Source organism: Aspergillus flavus, chromosome 1 (genome assembly GCF_009017415.1).
Source record: "Aspergillus flavus chromosome 1, complete sequence".
Classification (NCBI taxonomy): Eukaryota; Fungi; Ascomycota; class Eurotiomycetes; order Eurotiales; family Aspergillaceae; genus Aspergillus; species Aspergillus flavus.
The window spans coordinates 5585700-5603685 of record NC_092406.1 but is presented as its reverse complement, the minus strand read 5'-3'; the positions used below and the strand labels follow the sequence as shown (position 1 = coordinate 5603685).

Here is a 17986-nt window from a genome sequence, read left to right as displayed (position 1 = left end):
TGGATCTACTGGTATGCTTTGGTAGATCCGGTCGCCACAACGTCCTCACCGATCTATTATTCTCCGTACATTTTTGCATCATGGTGCTGGATATACCCGGCTTTATCAATTGGGCGGCGTTAGGGGAGCAATAATCGTTCGGAACAGGTTTGTCTTTCGTATCCCTGGAAGGCAAAAGATTCACAGCTTAATGTTCATGTTTAAATGCGTTTGCTTGTTCACTATTTGATCTGGTCCCGTTGGATTTCGCCTTGTTTTATTCTCATCCTTTGCGATGGATTGGATCTTTTTCGATTTTGTCCATCAATTACATTCAAGATGGCATGATTTGATATTCGCTTCGTGGGTGACAGGGAGTCCGACTGTATTTCTTTCGTCTGTTTACTTCTTCGGACAGTGAATGTTTATTAGCAGTACAGGCAAGAGGCATCAAGGATGCCGTGATATACTACTAGATGGGTAGGAATGATACCTATGATACAGAATAAGAAATGTAGCTTACAACTGAAGTCATCCAGTAGCACTGAGTAGATTTAGTCATACTAGACATGTTATCAAATAATCTTAAACCCTTGGTAGATTCATCCGTTGCCCTGCTGTCAAGCGTCCCCATTGGCGTTCTTCTCTTCGCGCAACTTGCGCTCATCTCGACTCTCACTGGTCGGATCAAAGTAAGCTGACAGACCTCGAATTATCAGCTCATCTATATATCTGGAATAATGGATATCTCAATCATATACTCACGCTTCTCACCGAAGACGGTTGTCCGAATTCCTCGCCTGTTCTCTTTATACCTCCCGGGGATCACTCGATGAACAGTACATCTATAGCCAGTAGCACAAGCATCAGAAACTGGAGGAAATATAGGCTTAAAGTGGCTTGAAAGCAGGAGATCAGATGGAAAAAACAGACGACATAGGAATGCATACCTATTGTCCCACATTGCAACACTACCAACAGCCCACTTCCAACGCACGTAGTGATCATCAGCTGCATGGATATGATGCGATAGGAAATCCAGAAGCTTGTCTAGACAGCATATTACGTCAATACTAGTTGACCATAGAAGCAGCCGCCACTATTCCTTGAGAGGCACAGGAACACTAACCCGATTCCAGTTTCTTGAGTTCTGCAAACCCGGTTACGAACCCGTTGTTCACGTTCAGGGCTCTCAGTCCGGTGACTGGGTGCGTTCGAACGGCGGGATGGTGGGTGTCGATGGGTGGTCTGTTTGGACCGACGCCCCAGAGGTCTAGGATTGTGTCATCTGTTTGGTGTTTTTGTTAGGGGGTTTTTCGCACTGCGTAAGGGTATGGGGTGCTGACATTGGAGTCTGGAGGTGTGTACTGCGTGGAGGCCATCGAGGAATTTCTTGTATGCGTCGCTGAGAGCGTCGTATACGCCGTATTGGGAGACCTGTTGGTTTCCTGGGTTAGATGAGGTTGTCTGGCTTAGGTTGAAGGGGCGTAGTATATATACCCAGGCTGTATCGCCTCCGACGGCTGGATGCTCTTCCATTCTCAGGAGGGAATATGATGGCGCTTGTTGAAGTCAGTAAATACCCGATATTATATTCATTGAATGTGCAAGACATACGGTTAATTTCGAATGAGGTATCTGCGTGGAACTCCCCACTTGGCTTTAAGGAGTCGCAGTTATGATGTGAATGACTTGTCCATATATATATGGAGTGGTGGTCTTACCCATGGGGTGTAGTTGGCAATCTCGCGATGATCCTCACGGCTGCCGTGAATATTCACGAACTATTTAATGTCAGTAGTAGAGAAAGAACGGCCATATATCGAGGAATATCTAACTTTCTGATCCTGTATAGTCGTTAGCCCTAATTGGAGTGTTGCGATCTAGAAACTATCTTGGCACTCACCTTCTGAGCAGGATGCTTATCGAGAACTCCTATATAAACCACAAATCAGCATCGAGGCCTTCACTGGTTATATCCTTGCGGTGATTACTAACCATAATGCTGAAATAGCTCGACTTGCTTTTCCGTCGTCAGGTCCTGATCCCTAAAAAATACCACACCCCTCTCAGTCACCAAAAGAGCCAACTCATCCAGTTGCTGTTCGTTCAGCTGAGACAGTTGCACATCTTCGAGAAGGGTACCGATTGACTCAGTCAAGTCTACGGGTTTGGCCACAGAAAATAGAGCTTTCTTTTCAGGGTCGGCAAAGAGTGCCCGGTCTTTGGGGGGGTTTAAGTGTTCGCGAATGGGGTCGGGAGGGACATGCTGATTGATTTTGGGGTTGAAGTTGGGGTGGAGAGTGATGGGGAAACCTGAGTCGGGGGATATGTGCTTGCGCGATTCGAGGTGAGCCATGCTTAGATAGGAAGTTGATGTACCTGCAGTGGTTTCCTGTATGGAGCACTAGAGGTTCCAGGGGGGGGATTTATACGTCTTATTAGAATGGGTTTACTTCTTGTGTACAGCAAAGACGGATGGATGTCAGGCAGAATTACTGAATGTGCTCTCAACAGCCAATCGCTTTATATCTTTGATTGACTGCGTTTATCATTCGAAATATGGTAGCAATATCAACATGCAATGACACAATTGACAGATGCCACTAGTTGCATAAATGGTCTGGATGGCGTCAATGCTGCCGACCATGACATGAGCCCTAACAATCATTGGTTCGTATATGTAGCTTTGCAGAACAGAAACACGCTATGAAAACAATGTCTGAAATCCAAAATGTTAGTTCCATCCGACATTTATTCCCAAATTCGGAAATCCTTTCTGATAAACCTGAATCTCTCAGTATCTATCGCAATGATACCATAAGGCCTTGGGATCACTCTATCGTTCCCCCATTCAGCCCCCGCAATTGGCGAGGGGTTGTTGCTACCCATGAGTCTAGACTCTTATTTTATTCATATATAGTTTCTAAATACATCCTGGTACTCGGCTTTCCTTATGCGAAGCCCTAACTTACCTGATCTGGTTTGTACCTGGAGGGTAAGAAAGTACCACAAGATGGGCGGATCAAAGACACTCGCCCATGATACAACCCAAGAATGGTCCGAGGATGGGAATGCTGTTCTTGGAGGTCATGATGGACTATGGATCCGTTTTCTGACATGGGCACGGTGGTATCCGAAAGACATGAATCATTTGGAAAAGCGATTGGTCTTGAAATTGGACGTTCTGATTCTGACATTCGGCTGTCTTTCATTCTTCACAAAATACCTTGACCAGCAGGCTATTACGAATGCTTATGTATCGTAGGTTCACTCCACTGGATTGCTCTCATACAAAACGGCAGATACTAACAGCAATACACAGAGGAATGAAAGAAGACATTGGACTCGTCGGTAACGAGCTCAATTATATCACAGCAGCATTCTGGGCAGCATATTGCACATCTATGATCCCTGCATGCTACTATCTGACCCGAAGTCGAATCAATATCATTTTACCTACGTTGGAAGCCGGTTGGGGCCTATTCACGTTTGGGTGTGCCTGGGCGCAGAACCCAGGCACTATCTACGCGATGCGGGTTCTCATCGGCATCTGCGAATCGTGTTCCTTTACCGGCGTGATATATGTCATTGGGTCATGGTACAAGCCAGAAGAAATCGGTCGTCGAATATCTCTGTTCTTCATCGCATCGCCTTTGGGGACCATGTTCGCTGGTTATCTTCAGGCGGCGGCATATACAAATCTGAATAATACGCATGGATTGGCCGGGTGGAGGTATCCATCTCTGAAATACTTGTACGAGAATGACTATCAGCTAATAAGCTTTACAGGTGGCTTTTCATCGTTTGCACCATCATCACAATACCCATATGTATCCTGTATGCCCGGACTCACCACCTCCGATACAGGGACATTACTGACTGGAGACAGAGGATATATAGCATTCCTGGACGTTCCGCATCGCACAAAACCCCGGTTTCTAACTCATAAAGAGCACGAACTTGCCAATTCCTGCCTCGTTGGCCTCACAGCTCCAAGCCAATTGAAAGTCTCCCGCGACATATTCAAGCGCGTTCTCGGCCGTTGGCATTGGTACGTCTTCGTTGCGCAGTGGATCCTCGTTGACCAGAACTTTCTGGCTTCGTCCACACCGTTCAGTTTGTACCTCAAAGCAAAGCCGGGCATCTACTCTATCACGAGAATTAATACACTCCCGACAATCGCCACAGCTGTTTCTATTGTAGCTGCCTTGATCGCGGGGACCACGGCGGACAGGAAGAGAAATTTCTGGCTCCCTTCTATCATCACTACAATTCCAGTCCTGTTGGGCCTTGTGTTGCTTGTAGTTTGGAATGTAGGTGAGGCTGGACGATTAGCGGGGTTTATTCTTACCGGAGCTGAGGGTGGTAAGTAACAAAGTCCCTTGCATATATATGTTCATCCTTCTATCTTCATCCATCCATCACTGTGACATTGCCCTAACGAAGCCAATTATCTAGCAATGAGCCCTCTCACAATGAGCTGGGCAACCGTAACGATGGCCAACGATGCCGAAGAGCGTGCAATCGTGACGGCTAGCATGAACGCTATCGGTCAAGCCATGTCCGCTTGGACGCAATTACTGCAATACCCGGCAGCGGAAGCCCCGAACTTCAGGGGAGGTTTTATCTCGAATCTGGCAACTACCGTGGCGCAGTTGGCGGTTGTTGCGATTATGGTTTTGCTCACTCGTTGGGATGCCCGAAAGACGAGAGGGTCAAATGTGTCGGCAATATAGTTATGAAGATGACAGCTGTTATGTACAATGCTGGACCTGTAATAGATTTTAGAAGTTTCAAAAAGGCTGTTTCAGAGCCATTCATGTTAGTTGGTGGACATACCATAAGGTAGAATATTATTGTATGGTTACTGCCTTGGCTTATTGTAGAAAACCGTCCTACTTCCTGAGTTCCGACCTGGTGCTTTTGTTCTGGCAGTTCTGTAGATACAACTATACGGTGTACGAAGCTGAACCATTTACTGCTGGACTATTCCTCAAGTCGTTGAGTGAACACCCACCGGATTTGGAACTGCCTTGGTGGACGGACAGTGAAGACACAGTTGAACAAATTAACTAAATCCAGAACCCTTGAAGTAGGCGCAAGGGCACTCTATCAGCCCAGAGTATCCAGTGCCTAGTGGTGAACCAATATCTGTCGGGAGCTCAACGGCCTTCCTAAAAGGGACAAAGATTGAGTGTCTAACTTACACCCAAATTTAGGAAGAACCCGCATATTCCAAAGAGCTCTTAGACGTTATATCACACAAGTCCATCTATAGATAACAAATCAAAGTCAAAGAAAAGTTCAATGTCAAATTACTACCCCGATATATACTCCTCACTAACAGATGATCCGAGATCTTGATTGGTATCTTCGTCCTTGCAACATCGGTCCCGGCAGAGTTACAGCAATCTCAACATGAAGAAAATTCAATGCCATGGAAAGCCTTATGAGGCGAACCTTTTTGTGTTTCCTTTCTAGCCTTGCTCACCCTATGATTTGAATTCATAGTAACTGGTAACAGATTCGGAAGGCACATGGAGTGGAAGCGCAAGAACCGATCCGTCGCAGTATCTCGTTCTATCAGAAGATGTTTGTTCATACTTGCAAGCTGGAATGGAACGCTGTTCGTGAAATAGCCAAGGACTGGCAGAGTGAGATTGAGCAAAAGTGGCCAAGATACTACCATGAGATACAAGGTAAGTCAGACGGCATGTCCTCGTGTTGGTCTCGAGGCGTTCTTTGTTGTTTCATGTCGCTTATATATTAGAAACAATGAAGGAATCTCTGATGGTGCTGGGTTGCCCTTCGTCGGCATATTGGCTCTCAATATTCGAACCGAGATCGCATTCGGAATGTTCAACGATGGCTGCACAAGCCTATATTGGAAAACTCAGAGCAATTCCTTTTTGGCTTAGAATTGGGACGTAAGTCAATAAGTGTGGATAAGGACCTTGGGACAGAGGTCGGTAACAGACCTAGTAAGTCAACTTGTACTGGAATGTTGAGTCTCTCCAGGGTATCCTTAGGACCAAGACCAGACAACAAGAGAATTCTAGGAGATCCAAACGTGCCAGCACACAGGACAGTCTGCTCACGGCAGTAGACATGGACTTCTCACATCAATCAGCCTTTCCCACGTCATTTATGAGTTGTGATGGTCATTTTGGCACTCACACAGTGCTCCAGTCAGTCTGTCATACAACTCTACCCCAGTGACAACTCCGTCTCTAAAGTGAACTCGGTCGCACTCCGTATTTGTCACGATTATCAAATTCTTTCGCGATGCCCGAGCTGACTCTCCTAGGAAAGCATTCGCCGCATAAGATCTCTCCCCATTCCGAACGTTAAATTGGGCTAGCCAACGCCCACTGGGTTTCCCGAATTGATATCTGGGCACAATGGAATGCCTGTTTCAAAACATGCTTGAATGAAGGGTTCGATTCTAGGAACCACTTCGTCGCCAAACCCGATCTTAAGCGGCCTATGGTGATTATATTAGAATACCTCAAAGGTATGGACATGGGAATTTTGAGCTCACCCAAAAACTCCATGATCTTCAGCTCGTAGAGCAGCAAATCTTTCCAAATAGGCAGGTAATTTCGGATCGAAATCCTTAAGCTGTCATCACCGATCAACACATTTCCCCGGCAAGCTTTTTCAAGTGGAAATACGGACCTGCTTCATCAGGGGGAATATGTTTTCCCACTTCCACCCGTCATCGCCAACCATCTTGACCCATTCATCATAATCAGCCGCCGGGCCTCGAGCAAGCGCCATATAATTGACAGCCCTGAATTCAAATCGTTAATTCTTCTATCGCAATAGCTCATCAATCGGAAGGTACTCGCGAACTCCCTCCAATCTGCTTCCCTCTAAGGAAGACCAGTTTTCTGGCGTTTAGTTGGGGCTGCGGGATAGTCTCCAGTTCTCATAAACCATCTTTGTCTTGTAGCTGCTTGACATATTTGCCTGGCACTAGAACATCGGGTGCAAGGCCTGAATCTCTGCCCGCTTCTATCAGCAGTACAGATACATCTGGAATCGACGCAAGACCCGCTGCAATGACGCATCCAGAGGTACCTCCACCACACACGATGTAGTCAAATGTTTGGCCAGAAATGGCTGTGGCGCTTAAGGTCTGTTTGGGCTGCATCTTCGAGTCGAGGAACACTTGATAATTTGAAAAAGATTTGGGGAGAAACATTACATCGAAGACAGATATTCTAGATTTAAGGAGAGCTTCAAGAGCTATTAATTGTGGATAGGTTTCTCGTGGAGCTCAGTATCTCAGCTGATTTCCGTAATAGGAAGTTCGATGAGTGCTCGGTTGGACTCGGTGTGCTTACATTATTAAAAACTAAGAATAATTAAATATTTTATAAGATTAAATAAAAAGCAGACTTTTCTATATTTCTGAAGGTTCTGCTTACAGTGCTTTAGTCAAAGTCTAAAAAATTAAAAATTGGTTTAGTTATAAGCCTTTAAAATCTATATCTATATAGATTAATACACATGACGTATACACGCGCAAAACCGAAAAAAGGTGCCAAGAACTGAAGGCAATTTTGCATACTACAATAAATAAATAGTGGAGAAGGGCCATCATTCTTCGACCAATTGTTGAAGTTCAATTGAATGTCATTAGAAGGGCGCGGATTTAGGTAGTACCCACAGTGACCTCAAAAGGACAATGTTGTCTACTCTAGCACCTCCTCGAGTTCTTGTCAATAATTACCCCTTGTTTTTATATATAATTCCTTCATCTATAATTCATTCTCTACGTCTGTTCTTGTCATTCTAATAGAAAAAAAGACTATGTGCGATACTCACCCCACGCAGCGGAAGCCATGGATTGAGACTCCGTTGATAGAGTCTGCGACGCTTTCAAAGGCAGCAGGATGGTGAGTATATTTTATTACCGGCTTACGTACTATTACTAAATTCTACGCAGTAGAGTCTTTCTGAAGCTGGAACTGCTTCAACCCTCAGGGTCCTTCAAGTCGAGGTAGATCGTCCAAAACTTACTCAAGAACTATCAAGAAGCACGAATGTAACTTATATTCATTGCAGAGGTATCGGAAATCTCATTCGCAGCACTCTCCTGGACCCTGTAAACAAAGACAAGGAACTTCATTTTTACAGTTCTTCCGGGGGAAATGCAGGGCTCGCCGCCGTCATCGCAGCCCGAGACCTGGGCTGCTCCTGTACAGTCGTCGTACCACATAGCACCAAACCTCTCATGATTAGCAAACTACGTGCTGCCGGAGCCACAGATGTGATACAGTATGGATCAAGCTGGTTTGAAGCCGACACTTATCTTCGGCAAAACTTCATCGAAAATAACACAGACGAGAAGGGCGCTGATGCAGCCATGAAACGGAACATCTATGTGCCCCCATTCGATCATCCAGATATCTGGAAAGGCGCTGGGACAATGGTTTCGGAGATTGCTGCCCAATTACCACCTAGAGACACTCCTGCGGGCTACGCTTTCCCGGCTGATGCGATTATATGTAGCGTTGGTGGCGGAGGTCTCTTTAATGGGATTGTGGAAGGACTTGGTGATTACATGCGATCTCATCCGACACCAGACTTAATAACTGGTACGACGTTGAAGAACGTCCGTGTGTTGGCTGCCGAGACGAATGGAGCGGATTCTCTCGCCCTCTCACTGCGGAGCGGAAGCCTACAGTCTCTACCCGCGATCACCTCCCTGGCGACTTCTTTGGGTGCGCTTTGTGTGTCTCCTCAGACTTTGAAGGATGCTCAGTCACCACCGGCCGGTGTTGACGTTGTCAGTGTTGTTGGGTCTGACGCTGAGGCTGCGAAGGGAGTCATTCACTTGGCTGATGACCTTCGGTTGCAAGTGGAGCTGGCATGCGGGATCAGTGTTGACATAGCAGCAGGGCCGAGGTTAAGGGAAGCTGTTCCAGATCTTACTCCGGACAGTCGTGTGGTTGTGGTTGTTTGTGGAGGAAGTAATATTACCGCGGAGATGATTGCTGAGTATCGGCAGAGATTGCAGAATGGATGGGAGTAGACATTATCGGTTCTTCCTCCTCGGTAATATTGCGTAATACGAAATTGCAGTATCTATTCTTTTGAAGATATGTGTATAACATGATGAAGTCTTTAGGTGTGCTTAACATTGTCGCCGGCATTGGACTTGCATGCCAAAATTAGTACTGATATCGCGTGACCTAGCCTTCCTTTCTTTTGCTACTACTAACACCGATGCTATTTACAACTAGACCTAAAATCAAGACTTCTTAAAGATTATAGACTCTTCTGTTCTGCAATTCACTTTCCTGCAACAAGCTACCAGTGGCCTTGTCCCATATCCCCAGTACGAGACCTATGACATCAATTATATTCACCCGGTTTCATTCACCAGTTTACTCGATAACGCTGAAAATGGCACCAGCATCACAATCTCTCGCCTGAGGCAACAGCTATGGGGATTCACTCTCAGTGTTAGCTTTTGTTACACCCTCCTCAATTCACTCGCAGTCACTTGCATGTAGACAACATCCTGCATTTGCTTTCCTTAATGTTTATCTCAAACCATGTTTCATATCTCGCTTCTTGTTTGATCCATCGTACCTTCATAGTCACTTCTTCCTTCTTTCTCCTCATAATTTTCGTCCAAACGCCACCCTCATTGATAAGATGGATGATCAAGTTATCCAACTTGCTGAACAGCATTACATAGCAGAGCAGACAGCACGACATATTCGCATCTGGGGAAACCAATATCAGCGTAAGTTTTTCTGTCTGAAATGATACAATAAGAGAGTCATCCTCACGCCAGCCTTGCTAGTCCCTCTCTGCCCTAATTTCAAAGAAATCTGGTCGTCTATAGCACCAACACTTCGTCAGCCATACGTAGAGCGCGTTCGAGCCCTCGCTTCATCAACGACGCCGACTGGAGCACAGGCTCAGTATAGAGACATCTTGAAGACATTGTATGAAAAAAGTTATGCGGAGATGACTCAGTCTGTTGCTGAGGAGACATGGTTTGTTCCTCGTAAGTACTCCCTGTGTTTGTGTATCGAGTGGCTTCTAAGAACTCCAAGTAAGTCAATTTGAGCAGAGTATCGGTCAACTAGGGACACGTGTCTTGTCTGAATCATACCAGTCTCTAGATATCCAGGATGATGAAAATAGCGACGATGACCGGACTGTATGCTCTCAAGATGAGGATATGGATATGGCTCACACAAGTGTCCCCATGGAGTATGATCCAAGGAAATATGAGGATCCCAAGATCTCTACGTTGGAAACTGCTGTCAAAGAAGGATTGCTTGCCTTGAATAAGCTACAACAGGCTTTTGAAGGGTCAGATGTCCGGAACGCCGACATCGACTGGAAACCACAAATCGAAAGAACGCTTTCGATTTCGCAGACTGAAAAGGTGATTATTGGATTAAACGGAAGCACCGGCGCCGGTAAGTCTTCGCTTATCAACGCCATTGTCGATGAAGAGAACATCGTCGCGACAAATTGCATGCGCGCTTCCACAGCGGTAGCAACGGAATTGTTATACAATGATGGGGAATCACGGTATAAGGCGCAAATTGAATTCATTGAACTCAGAGATTGGGAGCAAGAATTGCGTATTCTGTTTGAAGATCTTCTCGACAGTCACGAGGACGTGATCCGAGGGGACCTGCAGAAAAACTCCGATGCTGCGGTAGCTCTTGATAAAATCAAAGCCGTATATCCACTACTGGAAGTGAAAGACATCCTGAACACTTCAGTTGAAGCGCTTATGGAGCATTCAAATGTCTCAGATCTGCTTGGGAGTGTCCATGTCTTCGAACAAAACGACCCCAAGGTTTTTTCACGGATGGTCAAGTCCTACATAGACAGCAGGGGGAGAAGGGGCAGGTCTGAGAAGGGCCCGGAGAAAGGCCGGGATATGAAGTACTGGCCGCTAATTCGCGTGGTCCGAATTTTTCTTAAGGCCCCGGCGCTGATTACAGGCGCTGTCTTGGTCGATTTGCCTGGCCTTCACGATACAAATGCTGCACGTGTGGAAGTAGCAAAGGAGTACTCGAAGCGTTGCTCTGCCCATTGGATTATCACTCCAATCAATCGCGCCGTTGACGACAAAGTTGCACGCGATCTCCTAGGGCAGAGTTTCAAAATGCAAATGCAAATGGACTGCAGCTTCAACAACATTACCTTCGTCTGCACCAAGACAGATCATATTACCGTCAGTGAGGTTCAGGACTCTTTGAAACTCAGACTACCGTCAATGCAAGAGCGCGAGCAACGAGATCGAAAACGTGCGCAACTTGGTGCTGAACTGAAACTGCTCCAAGAAGGGAAGGGGCGTGTTATGGAGGAGTTGAGCTTACTTGATGATGAGATCGAGGAACTTGAGTCTTGTTTGTTCAACGAAGAAAGTTCTTTGAACCTGTCTCAACTAACCCCCATAAAAAGAAAAAGACATAGTGATCTTGAAAAGGACGTCACCGCCAATCCTAACGCAGAAGTCCCAAGCACGCCCATTCTGCATGTCTCCGCCACAGATACGCAGCCCTCGGCAGATTCTGAAATTGATGAGCTACTAAGGAAGTTTCGGTCTCTCAAATCTGAGCGGAAGGTATTGGATACCCAACGACGAGAAATCTACCAGCAGATCCAAATCAACAAAGCAGCATTGAAGCGAGTACAGGCAGAATCTGATAATATGAGGGCGGATACTCTTAGAGAGTGCATCGAGGCCAGGAATGAGTATTCAAAACATGAGATTAAAAGAGATTATGCAAATGGCATTCGTGATCTGGACGAGGAGGATCAGGATACATTGGCCCCCAGTGACAGGTCTAAGCTGGCCCGAAACTACAAGAAAATAGAAGATGAACTCCCTTGTTCACTGCATCCGCTAGAGCTTACCAGAAACTTCGTGGTAGGCTCCGGAAGGAAAGCGCTGTAGCCGGGTTCACACAGCTAGAGCAGACTGAAATTCCTCAGTTACAGCGTCATTGCATTAGCTTAACAGAAAGGGCAAGAGAGGCTTCTGCGATGCGATTTTTGACCCAGCTCAAGCAATTGTTCCAATCGATATCTCTTTGGTCACTGGAAACTGGCCAGGCGCATATCATGTCCGCCGAGGAGATCCAAGAATTAGAAGCCGAGTTCAACTCCACTATGGTAGAATTGAAAGAGGTATACACATTTATTGAGGTGCATCAGCAACATTGACTAACTGCCTTAGACAATGGTGGCCGAATATCGATTCCCTTCGGCATGAATTCGAAAAAACCATCATAAGAAGATTCGGTACGTTCTTTTTCAGTAATGCACCTGACAGGCATTAATATTGTAGACCCAGCAATGAAACATGCCAGTGAGAAAATCCCTGGTATCATCTCCGGCTGGAATGCACCCCGTAGCGAAGGAGGGTTGCATATCCAAACTTACAGAGCTACTTGCCGTCGCCGGGGAATGTTTCGCGAATTGGACTGGAACCAGCAACTGTAAGTGATGCACCACCATGCAGTCGCGGGCACGAATACCTCTAACACAATAGCAGAGTCAACCCTTTATTGAAAAGAGTCATACAAGGCTGGACAACCATGTTCAATGAAAAGGTACCTGGACATTTCTTTCAGTTGAAGGGAGATTTAGCAGAAATCTTGGAGCAATATCACAGAAGGGCAATCGCTCTAGTAGAAAGAAGAAGTGTCACCAAGGAAAGCAAAGATATGCTAGACAAAGCACTAAGCATCTGTTGTAAGTCTATGGGAGAACAGCTCGGGAGTCTCGAGCAATCGATGATCTCGAAACAAAGAAATCAATCGAATGTTTGCAGAAACCATCAGAACAAAGCTGATGCCGACTTATGAAGAGTGTGCAGAGCAGAAAGGTGAGTCGTTGCAGTTCCTCTCTCATAAAGGAGTAATAAATGGAAAGAAAAGTTCCCTTTCACTTTTCTTAAGTCCAACAATGCACCGAATACTTTCTTCTGACCTTATTCCACAGGTCCTGGCACCCTCGCCCGTATGAGAAATCTGATGACTCAGGAGGGCGCGAGGAACAGTGTCAACATGCTACAGACAAGTGCTAGACGAGTAACAAAGGGGTTGACAAGCCTTCTGGAGTCGACAGGAGCAGATATTGAAGCCCTGATCGACACGACAGTGGACCAGGTGTCGCGCGACTACCGCATCGCCATAATCGATCCTCGGGTCCGCAAGCTCTCTCAGCAACAAATTGAGCTCAAGAACAAAATCACCAATATCATTCAAACTGCAGAAACAGAGGTACACTTGGACCAGCACCTTGGACTAAGTAATCATCAAGAATTATCTGCAGAGATCTTAAAGCACGAGGGAGTGGCGAACATTAAGGATGAGAATATGCAGGCATGATGTTCGGTTATGATTCTCTGTCTAAGATGCCAGTGCTAGGAGCAGAGCAGACATCAAGACCAAAGGGAGCAATCATACATGGAATACAAGCTATGATAGATGTCTTTTCGAGATGAACATTGACTTGATGCCTCTGGAGTACGAAATGGTGTTCGCGGTCGGGATGATGGTGTTTTTGTCTCAAGAATTTTGATGCGAACTTCGCATGATCTGGGACTTCATGTTTCTGGGATTTTTGGAACACTAAAGGCGGATGGTTGAAGCTTGACCCGATGTTACTGGGAGACACGAGATGAGGTGCGAAATTGGATTGATGGTGCTGTTGTTTCTGGATCTTTCAGTACAGAACTTAAATGATTTGATATCACAGGTTCGTGGAGGATGATACATGGCTGTTGTTAGCGGCTTTTGGAACATCTCTTCCCTGATTTGAATAGGATTATTCTGGAAATAGACCTTTCATTTCGTCTTCTATTGCATCCATCTTCTGACGTGATTACTGGCTATGTTCCTGGAACAGTAGAACAATAAACATCTAACCACACCCATAGATATCAAAAATAAACACATTCTACGAAGCGAACCATATATAATAAATCATCAACATATCCATTGATCTCATCAGCTACCCGATAATGGCCAAGCCACTGGTATTTCGCAAATAAATCTCAACATAAACATGGCAGCATCGCAGATCACACGCAAATGAGTAAATAGTATCAATAGGGAGCAAGCATAAGACCCAAGAGTATATAACGCCAGAATGTAGCCACTAGGATGTTCACTGTTTGTCTTCCATATTCAACACATCCCTGCTTACAGATCGCAGGGGGGTGGTCTTTGGAAAAGCAGAAGGAGAAACGAAAAAATAAAGGAAAATGGAGGAAGAGAAAAGTCACAAATAAAACAAGCGTCCCATCTATGCTAGGTTGGGAATGAATAAAAAAAAGGGGGTGAAACTGGAAAAGAAGATAAATGGTAAATAAACAAGGCAAAGCATCAAGTCTATCGCATCGTGCTTAACAGTCTGAAATCATGCAATGCACCGGGGAATATCAAAGACCGCGTATAGATGAGACAGCGTAGGATGGATTGATCGGCGAAAGGTAGGAAAAGAGAAAAGGGTGAAGAACGAGACCTTTCCCCAGATAAATGCAGCCACAGACAAGACTTGTCAGTCATTAAAGATTTCTTTTTTCGGTTCCGTCCTTCTGGTTTCCTTTCAAGATTTATATGTTCTGTTATCCCTGTCGCGTTGAATACGTGCCGTCCGTGGATTAGAAGGGGAATCCGCCAGGGAATCCGCCGCGGGACTGGCCGCCGCCGAAGGGGTTTCCGCCGGCCTGGGCGAATCCACCGCCACCGCCGCCGTTCATCATGTTAAAGAGGATGTTGGGGTCGATGTTGATATGGGTGCCGCCCATGCCACCCATACCACCCATACCGCCCATTCCACCCATGCCTCCCATGCCTCCCATGCCGCCGAAGCCGCTGAAGCCACCATGGCCACCGAACATGTCGGATGGGTCAATGAGGTCATCACCATTGTCATAAGAAGCACGTTTCCTAAAACCTTTGTTAGACAGCCAGTATTGGAAAGGACCAAAGACAGAGGGGCACATACTGAGGATCGATCAGGGTCTCATAAGCCTCTCCGATCTCCTTGAACTTCTCATCACCTTGAGGATCATCACGGTTCTTATCCGGGTGGTACTGGATGGCCAGCTTGCGGTAGGCCTTCTTGATCTCATGCTCGGAAGCATCCTTAGACACACCCAAGATCTTGTAGTAGTCCTTCCGCTGGGCCTTCTTGAGCTCAAATTCAGCCTTGCGAATCTCTTCCTGGATACCCTTTTCGGTGGGGTTGGACTCCGCCACGGCCTTGTAATCGCGCACTGCTTCTTCCCAGTTACCAGCAGCACCGTGGGCCTTAGCACGAATCTTCTGTGCCTTGACATACGACGGATCCAACCGCAGAGCCTCGGTGCAGTCTTTGACTGCGTTATCGTATTCCTTCAGGTTAATGTGTGCCTGAGCACGATTCTGTAAGATCTTTGCGTTCATGTCCTTGTTGGACGGGTCTACCTCCAAAGCTTGCGACCAGAGGTCGATAGCCTTACGGTAATCCTTGGCCTTGAAAGCATTGTTGCCCTCTTCCTTCGTGCGCATCAACTTCTGAACGGTACGAAGTAGTTTAATAGCCGACTTCATATCAGGATCCAAACTGATACAGATTTTAAGGGTCTTCAGCGCCTGTTCCGTCTCTCCGAGGCCGTAGAATGCACGGGCACGGATCATAAGAGCGTCAGGATCTTGATTGTTCTGTCGAAGCATGTTCATCGCAATATCCTGTGCCTTTGCATACGAATTCTCGTTTGCCATCTTCAGCTGTGCTTCCGCGGTAATCAAGGTCCACTTGCGGGGCTCCTTAACGCCATTTCCCAGGAGCGCTCTCGCCTGGTCTAGACAGAACAGAGCCATCGACACCCCCCGTTCCTGAGCCAGGGTCTCTTCCGCTTGGGTCACGAAACGAATCATCTTCTCAGCAGGTGCACGGTCGGTCGCTGAGGCGGGAGGGTCCGTGCGAGAGAGGACATTAAGGGCCTCTTGCGGGCGGCCCAGACTAGTGAGGATACGGGCCAGACGGTACTGAATCTTAGCGTTGGACGGATCGAGCTCAAGAGCTCGTTCGCAGTCTTCAAGAGCATTGATATATTGATGGGCGGCCATGTGTGCCGCCGCCCGGTTGGACAGGTACACGGAAGAATTAGGGTTAATCTCAACGGCTAAAAGTTTGTCAGCAGAAGCACGCATGAGACTGTCGCAGCAGAGCGCCTACCTTTGCTGAACTCTTCAATAGCCCGAGCATAATTGCGATCCTTGAAGAATTTATTTCCCGCCAACTTGAATGAATCCGCCTCAGCGGTCGTTCCATTTGATCTATGAGGAGGAGGGGTAGGGCTCTTTTCGGCATGTGTTCCGTTCACACCATTAGCGGACGACGACAGACGAGGGTCATTGCTGTCGACGTCCATCGAGCTCCGGTCAGCAGCAGCGGCCATGGCTGATAGACGACGTAGTTCGTCAGGAGGAAGATTTAACGGATGAAGATCGGGGTCGTGCTTCTTGAACCGGTGAACGGTCGAAGCACGGGAGAAGGTAGGACGAGAGGCGGAGGAAGAGAAACTGCCCTTAGAGGTAGCAGAGGAATGTGTCGGACGGTGACAGGATTTGGAGTGAGAAGGAATGGACGACGACCGACTGTGGGCCGGACGAGTCGAGGATTTGCGTGGAAGATTCGTCTGAGGAGGAGGAGCAGTCGCCGCAGCAGTGGGTTGGTACGGTGGAGGTGGAGGGGGTGGAGGATTTTTCCGGGTACTCTGAGAATGACGGGGAGAAGAAGAGGTTGAAGGCGACGACGGAGGAAATCTAGGAGGTGGCGGAGGAGGAGGAGAAGAAGCAGAAGGGACCGGCGTCGGATTTGGAGTCAAAGTCGAGAGATCCGGATGCTGAATTTGCTTGGATTTGGATCTCTTGGATTTGTGACGAGAGAAAAGTTGCGGAAGAACCATCGCTCTGATTGGTCGTGGCCGATCGAATTGCAACGAAGGCGGTGGAAGTTCAGAGTTTGATATCAATTCTTTTTTTCTCTTTTTCTTTTTTCCCTCTATTTCCGGGCGGAAGAAACAGATGGGAAAAAATAATTAAATAAAAGTATATCAAACGACAACGATTCAAATAGATTTCGGTCGCAAAAAGATTCACAAGAAAAAGATCAATACTCGCTGAATCACAACAGATCTTTTTTTTTTTTACAAAGAAATCAACCCAGGTCTAGACAAAGAGATCGGTCATGATGACAATGGCGCAGTCATAATATAGTTGTTGTTGTCTCGTCGGATAGTCGGCGTGGAGTGAAATCGTCGAGGGTTCAACTTGACAATAGTCGAGGAGTTGAAGAGAAGAAGAAGAAGAAGGAAAAGGTGCGAAAAGCGAGGCTGGCGATCGCTTGAGTGATCAATTCAAACTATATAGGTAATAATATCTTTTCCTTAGTGTAGACTTATTTATTTGGGGATTTGTCTCCCTCCACTTGGGAAAAAAAATCATGGAGGCTGGTGATTTGAAGGTGACGAACTCCGCCTAGCGTGCAGCTTGTCGTCGAATCCCATCGATCTTTCGTCTGTCGAAGAGAAACGTCTCACTACTGCGTCGCCAGTAACGGCCACTCCTCTTCACTCCAGGCCAGTCAATTCTTTACGATCTTCTCTCCGGCAGGCACTACAAAAGATAAATGACCATCTCATGGCTACCTAATCCAACAAAAACGAAACCAGAGCGAGGGAAGAATGACTACCCCCCCGAGCCGCCAACAACTAGGATCAGATCCACTCCGCCAATCCGTACGCCAGAAACCAATTATAACACCAAATCCTATGCATGACGCTTTGTCGTTTCCATAGCAAACTATCTTCCCTATCCTCAGTACGGTTTTTTTTTTTTTTTTTTTTTTTTTTTTTTTTTTTTGTTTTTACACAAGTACCGCCGACTTCTTCCCCGATCAGCCGTGCCAGCCAATGCGGCCCACCCCCTCGGACTTCTAGTGTTGCCTCTCTTGT

At 46.5% G+C, this 17986-nt stretch overlaps 6 protein-coding genes across 6 annotated transcripts; 3 read left to right on the top strand and 3 right to left on the bottom strand.

Annotated features, from left to right (window-relative positions):
* Positions 1-703: 703 nt before the first annotated feature.
* On the bottom strand, positions 704-2338 carry F9C07_11124 (putative alpha-ketoglutarate-dependent sulfonate dioxygenase; the record flags this gene model as incomplete). The annotated part of the gene is made up of 9 exons (XM_071507553.1): positions 704-824; positions 930-1029; positions 1109-1267; positions 1326-1427; positions 1480-1639; positions 1704-1763; positions 1818-1826; positions 1886-1914; positions 1978-2338. 9 exons carry the CDS (start codon positions 2336-2338, stop codon positions 704-706), a joined length of 1101 nt encoding a protein of 366 aa, XP_071366063.1.
* A 597-nt stretch (positions 2339-2935) lies between these two features.
* F9C07_11123 (putative pantothenate transporter) lies at positions 2936-4718 on the top strand (the record flags this gene model as incomplete). Its single annotated transcript, XM_071507552.1, has 5 exons — positions 2936-3243; positions 3305-3715; positions 3772-3819; positions 3872-4347; positions 4441-4718. The coding sequence occupies 5 exons, from the start codon at positions 2936-2938 to the stop codon at positions 4716-4718; spliced, it is 1521 nt and encodes a 506-aa protein (XP_071366062.1).
* A 1621-nt stretch (positions 4719-6339) lies between these two features.
* On the bottom strand, positions 6340-7138 carry F9C07_2228750 (uncharacterized protein; the record flags this gene model as incomplete). Its single annotated transcript, XM_071509832.1, has 5 exons — positions 6340-6466; positions 6524-6603; positions 6661-6775; positions 6830-6857; positions 6922-7138. The coding sequence occupies 5 exons, from the start codon at positions 7136-7138 to the stop codon at positions 6340-6342; spliced, it is 567 nt and encodes a 188-aa protein (XP_071366061.1).
* A 442-nt stretch (positions 7139-7580) lies between these two features.
* On the top strand, positions 7581-9827 carry F9C07_2280147 (tryptophan synthase beta subunit-like PLP-dependent enzyme). Its single transcript, XM_071510417.1, has 4 exons — positions 7581-7886; positions 7937-7990; positions 8056-9745; positions 9806-9827. The coding sequence occupies exons 1-3, from the start codon at positions 7801-7803 to the stop codon at positions 9023-9025; spliced, it is 1110 nt and encodes a 369-aa protein (XP_071366060.1). The 5' UTR covers positions 7581-7800; the 3' UTR covers positions 9026-9745; positions 9806-9827.
* Positions 7581-13002, top strand: F9C07_2219405 (uncharacterized protein; the record flags this gene model as incomplete). Its single annotated transcript, XM_071509707.1, has 10 exons — positions 7581-9745; positions 9797-10012; positions 10062-10102; positions 10124-11864; positions 11885-12131; positions 12212-12276; positions 12323-12473; positions 12530-12756; positions 12788-12894; positions 12979-13002. The coding sequence occupies exons 1-10, from the start codon at positions 9655-9657 to the stop codon at positions 13000-13002; spliced, it is 2910 nt and encodes a 969-aa protein (XP_071366059.1). The 5' UTR covers positions 7581-9654.
* A 909-nt stretch (positions 13003-13911) lies between these two features.
* F9C07_2280144 (molecular chaperone) lies at positions 13912-17860 on the bottom strand. The gene is made up of 3 exons (XM_041289195.2): positions 16207-17860; positions 14992-16153; positions 13912-14933 (listed from the first exon to the last, which is right to left on the bottom strand). Exons 1-3 carry the CDS (start codon positions 16937-16939, stop codon positions 14645-14647), a joined length of 2184 nt encoding a protein of 727 aa, XP_041140056.1. The 5' UTR covers positions 16940-17860; the 3' UTR covers positions 13912-14644.
* Between the last annotated feature and the right edge of the window lie 126 nt (positions 17861-17986).